We start from the raw sequence: 6,000 nt of genomic DNA on the forward strand, positions 1-6,000 counted from the left end.
TTTAGGGCCCTATTTAGCCAACCAAAATGACAACATATACATAGGCACCAATATAATTACTGTAACTTATTAGCTAACAGAAAGAAATACAACTTGGAGTTTCTACAAATGGGACTCGCTCTTACTATAATACATAAATTCTACATTTGCAGTTCTCAAAGTTCTATCCAGTTAAAAATGTGACAAAGTATGAATTGCATTTTTATTTTTATATGTTCAAAATGTATACATAATTAATTCCTTTGTATTCATCCAAGAAGAGAAGTCAGAATTGCAACCCATAGAAGTAGAAAGTAGAGACTTGATGTCCTCATCAGATGAAAGCAGTACCTTACATCTTAGTCATGAAAATAGCATCGAAGATCTCCAGTATGTAAAGACAGATAAAGAGGAAAACTCATGCACAGAGTTTGGGGACACTGATATGAAGTACTTACTATATGAGGATGAGAAGGATTTCAAGGTAAGATTCATAAGAACGTTACTTTGACTACCAAGAAAATGCTGTTTTATTAATTGAGAAAATTAATCTAAAATATGGATATTGAAAATTCCATTTGCAATTATTAGTAAAATTGGCCCACCATTCATATCTCTCATTTGGATACCATTTTCACTCCTACTCTTGCCCAGTTTTCTTCCTATATTCCTTTATAGGCCTTCATTAATAGTATACAAAGTAAGTTATCTAATGCTACATAACAATCCCAAAAACCTAGTAGCTTATAACAATAACTATTCTCCCTTAGGGATAATAGTTACTGTTGGTTAGAAATTTAGGAAGGGCTCCACTAGACAGTTCTCACTTGGTGGACTCTCAGTCAGTTGCAACCACATGTTGGCTAGGGCTGCACCCATCTGAAGGCTTGGTTGAGGCAGAAGTCTACTTCCAAGGTGGTTTGTTCATATGGCTAGCATGTTGATGCTGGCTAAACTGAGGGCCTCACTTCTTCTTCACATGTGCCTCCCCACAGGGTGTTTTGAATTTCCTTTGTTATAGTGTCTGTCTTCTCCCAAAATAAGCAATCCTAGAGACCAAGATAAAAGCAGCAGTTTGGCTGTGGTGGCTCATGTCTGTAATCCCAGCACTTTGGGAGGCTGAGGCGGGCGGATCACCTGAGGTCGGGAATTTGAGACCAGCCTGGCCAACATGGTGAAACCCCCTCTCTACTAAAAATACAAAAATTAGGCTGGGCACGGTGGCTCATGCCTGTAATCCCAGCACTTTGGGAGGCCGAGGAGGGTGGATCACGAGGTCAGGAGATGAAGACCATCCTGGCTAATACAGTGAAACCCCGTCTCTGCTAAAAATACAAAAAAATTAGCTGGGCATTGTGACAGGAGCCTGTAGTCCCAGCTACTTGGGAGGCTGAGGCAGGAGAATGGCATGAACCCGGGAGGCAGAGCTTGCAGTGAGCCGAGATCGCGCCACTGCACTCCAGCCTGGGCGACAGAGCGAGACTCCGTCTCAAAAAAAAAAAAAAATTAGCTGGGCATGGTGGTGCGTGCCTGTAATCCCAGGTAGTTGGCAGGCTGAGGCAGGAAAATCGCTTGAACCTGGGAAGCAGAGGTTGCAATGAGCAGAGATAGCACCATTGCACTCCAGCCTGGGTGACAGAGTGAGACTCTGTCTCAAAAGAAAGAAAGAGAGAGAGAGAAAGAAAGAGAAAGGAAGAAAAGGAAGGAAAGAAGGAAGGAAGGAAGGAAGGAAGGAAGGAAGGAAGGAAGGAAGGAAGGAAGGAAGGAAGGAAGGAAGGAAGGAAGGAAGGAGGGAAGGGAGGGAGGGAAAGAAAGAAAGAAAGAAAGAAAGAAAGAAAGAAAGAAAGAAAGAAAGAAAGAAAGAAAGAAAGAAAGAAAGAAAGAAAGAGAAAGAAAGGAAAGAAAAAAGAAAGAAAGAAAGAAAGAAAAGAAAGAAAGAAAGAAAGAAAGAAAGAAAGAAAGAAAGAAAGAAAGAAAGAAAGAAAGGAAGAAAGAAAAGGAAGGAAGGGGAAGGAAGGAAGGAGGGAGAGAAAGAAAAGAAAGAAAAAGAAAGAAAGAGAAAGCAAGAAAAGAAAGAGAAAAAGAAAAGGAAAGAAAAAAAAGGAAAGAGAAAAAGGGAAAGAAAGAAAGAAAAAGAAAGAAAGAAAGTTTTATGGAAATCATGCACTGTCACTTCCATCATATTCTACTGGTTGATGTAGTTACAAAGTTCCATCCAAGAGGAAGGAACATAGCTCCTACATCTTGATGGAGGAAGGTCAGTATCACATTGTAAGAGAAGGAACTTGGAATAGGATATGAATTAGGCTATCTTTGGAAAGTACAGATTGCACATATACCATTCATTAAAACCTGGAATATTAAGCCTTTTAATTTTAAAACTTCTTTCTAGTACATTCCAGTTACTTCCATAGCCATCCCTTGTTATTTTTCCTCTTGGTACTTTAAAAGCTCTCCTAGAACTTAAAGTCTGGTAGTGGAAAAAATGATATAAGAAAGCAGAAGAAACTGAATAAACCAACACAAACCATTTTAACTAACTACAATTCAATCCTGCTGCCATCAAGTGATTATTTAAAGATTAAAGTTCTAGTTCCTCTAGCACTGAAACACCTCCATGAGTATCTTGGAATCATGACTCCTGGTATGTCTTGATGATCTCAGGCTAGTGGACAGTTGTCTACAAAATCCCGAAATTGCATACCATTTGGTTGAATGAAAGACCTTACTTTCCATGAAAGTTTTTGATGTGGTCAAACTGCTGTGGCCATGGTGTATCACTTGAGAATCCTCTTCCCAGTGATTCTGAAATACGTGGTAGGTCTCCATCAACTTGCTTTTTTCCTATCTTTCATTTATCACAACTACATATTTTGAAAGCTAAATAGAATTATATGTATTTTGAGAAATAAGACATCACCTTCCTTTTTCATTATTTGATTCTTCTAAACTCAAATAAATATTTATTGAGAACCCCACAACATGCCAGGTCCTTGTTAAATGCTTGTGCATTTAAGGGAGAGAACAGCAAGAAATGAAATCTCAAATATGCCTATACACCAGGCCTTGCACCCAAATCACTTATAGACTTGTAGAGGACAGGTAAGAAAATCAACAATTACCATATAAGAGTAAACAGACCACCTGTACCTGTGTCCCTGATCAGTCTGTGCTTATCATTGCACCCCAGCACTTGATACAGGGCCTGGCATATAGTCAACACCTGGGAGAGGTTTGCTAAAGTGATGTGTCGAAGGAATTAAAAAGCAAGAGTTATGGCATGGGAGACTTCCTGGAGGAAGGGACATTGGGTAGGGCGTGAGCTCTGTCCACCCAGTTTTGGGTTGGCTATGGATTTCATGTCAGTTAGACTTCTAATTCTGTTTGTTGATATCTTAGACTTGTAAACCAAAAGTAGCTGAGACAGGTCTCAATCAATTTAGAAGTTGATTTTGCCAATGTTAAGGATAATACCTGGGAGAAAAAAAAAAAAAAACACACCTCGAAATCACAGAAACAGTGTGTGGTCTGTGCCTGTCTCCAAAGATGACTTGGAGGCCTTCAATATTTAGAGGAGAAAAGTGGGCTGGAGGGGAAAGCAGGAAGTTATAGTCATCCACATATTGCAAGAGAAAAGGAGCAGGTAGGGGAACCATCAACTATGTATTCACCTCACACTTTACAAAAGATCAGGTGAACATAGAGTAGCTACCTGTGGAGATAGTTAACCTTTTATCTGTATGTATCTGCTTAGGAACAAAAGGAAAGGCAGTTGCTTACATGACTCAGCTTTCAGCTTAATTTTTTCCTTTTGGCAAAGTGAATTGGGGTCCCATGTTTTTATTTTCCTTTCACAGACTGTAGGTAGTTTTGCACTAACTATAGCCAGCATCCCTCCCCCATTAACCCACTATGAGACAAGCTTTCTAGCCTTGCTCTCTGCTTTTTAGGAGATCTTTCCTACTGTGTATGCTTTACTGGGTATATAAGTTTACTGAGTGTTTTGTTTTTTTCTCATTTATAGTAGCTCTCATATTTCATGTTTTACACAGCATCAGGCAATTAGGGGGCAATGAACTCTGTCAGATAAAGGCCAACTGTAATAAAGCAAGCCTAATCTATCAAAGCTGGTAATTTGCTGAATCACCTCTCCTATTCTTTTTTGTGTCTGTTCACCATAGGATTATGTAAACTTGGGCCCCCTGGGAGTGAAGCTTATGAGTGTGGAGAGCAAGAAAATGCCCATTCATTTTCAAGAGAAGGAAATTCCAGTCAAACTCTATAAAGATGTCAGGAGCCCGGAAAGTCGCATCACATATAAGATGATGAAGTCTTTTCTCTAAGACTGAAAGCTGCAAAGGAAACACAACGTTTTCTTATAAATGTTTTTTGGGAACTGAACTATATCCGTTGCCCATTTTACTTATGCTTTGGCTCATTTTTAAACCAGCTGTTATTTCTAAAGGTCATAATTACATTTAAAATCAAAGGTATTCAGCTATTCATTTACTTGCATGGTATGAGTGACCAAAATGGAAGCACACTTTGTATTTCTACATTGAAGTATTCAGAAGCATGACAGTAGTTTCAAGGTAGTCTCTGAGGTTCCTTTTCACACACAAAACATTCACTGATTAATCTGCAATTCCAATATGAAATAGTTCCATTAGAAATGTTTCTAAGAAAATCTTTGTATAGCATTGTCTACACATCTTTCCCTCTGAGGATGCTCAATGTGATAGACAGCCAGTCTGTAATTCAAGTCAATTCTTCTTAGTTTAACCCTGTGTATTAGTCTGTTCTCATGCTGCTAATAAAGACATAATTGAGACTGGGTAATTTATAAAGGAGGTTTAATTGATTTACAGTTCCACATGGCTGGGAAGGCCTCACCACCATGGCAGAAGGCGAATGAGGAGCAAAGTCACATCATACATGGTGGCAGGCAAGAGAGGGCTTGTGTAGGGGAATTCCCATTTATAAAACTATCAGATCTTGTGAGACTTATTCACTACTTCAAGAACAGTATGGGAAAAACCTGCCCCCATGATTCAATTACCTCCTACCAGGTCCCTCCCATGACACATGGGGATTATGGGAACTATAATTCAAAATGAGATTTGGATGGGCACGTAGCCAAACCATATCACCCTGTTTATAATGAATATAAAAAATGAATGTTAACAAACTTGAGAGTGTTAATTTGTCATATAAAAATATCCACTGATAGGCCAGGCGCGGTGGCTCAAGCCTGTAATCCCAGCACTTTGGGAGGCCGAGGCGGGCGGATCACAAGGTCAGGAGATCGAGACCACAGTGAAACCCCGTCTCTACTAAAAATACAAAAAATTAGCCGGGCGCGGTGGCGGGCGCCTGTAGTCCTAGCTACTCAGGAGGCTGAGGCAGGAGAATGGCGTGAACCCAGGAGGCGGAGCTTGCAGTGAGCCGAGATCGCGCCACTGCACTCCAGCCTGGGCAACAGCGTGAGACTCCGTCTCAAAAAAAAAAAAAAAAAAAATCCACTGATAGGGAGCACTCCCTCCCTCCAGCTATATCTAGCCTAAACCACCATGTTCCTATCCCAAGAAAATACCACTTCTTTCAGGGCTACCACAAGCCAAAGACACTGTGACTACCTGGATGTGACATCAGCATTCCATTTGGATCCTCAAGACCAGATAATACCATCATATGTCATATTTCTGTAATCTTTAGTGATATAAGGATTAATTAATCATCAGTGGGGGATGTTATTGGCATTTAAAGTAAGGACAATTGCGTGGCACTGTCTTGAGCCTGCAGGATGTTAGCACTCCTGCTCCCTCAATCTCAAATGCTGCTACCTTAACACTCTTCATTGTAGAAGTCAAAAACACTGGTCGTGTTACGTGGTAGTACCATCACCAATTGAACACCTTTGAGTTTCTCCTGTACTTAATTTTTGGAGACAAGGACTCACTCTGTCACCCAGGCTGGAGTGCAGTGGCACTATCATAGCTCACAGCATCCTGAAACTCCTGG

At 40.3% G+C, this 6,000-nt stretch overlaps 1 protein-coding gene across 1 annotated transcript in view; it reads left to right on the plus strand.

The window, feature by feature from the left end:
• CCDC83 (coiled-coil domain containing 83) overlaps positions 1-4,821 on the plus strand; it is a 112,604-nt gene extending 107,783 nt beyond the window's left edge. The window contains exons 10-11 of the mRNA XM_074014992.1: positions 258-463; positions 4,161-4,821. Of these exons, the coding sequence (XP_073871093.1) occupies positions 258-463; positions 4,161-4,322 (368 nt within the window). The 3' untranslated portion in view covers positions 4,323-4,821. The remainder of the gene's footprint in view (positions 1-257; positions 464-4,160) is intronic.
• The last annotated feature ends 1,179 nt before the right edge of the window (positions 4,822-6,000 follow it).

Source organism: Macaca fascicularis, chromosome 14 (genome assembly GCF_037993035.2).
Source record: "Macaca fascicularis isolate 582-1 chromosome 14, T2T-MFA8v1.1".
Classification (NCBI taxonomy): Eukaryota; Metazoa; Chordata; class Mammalia; order Primates; family Cercopithecidae; genus Macaca; species Macaca fascicularis.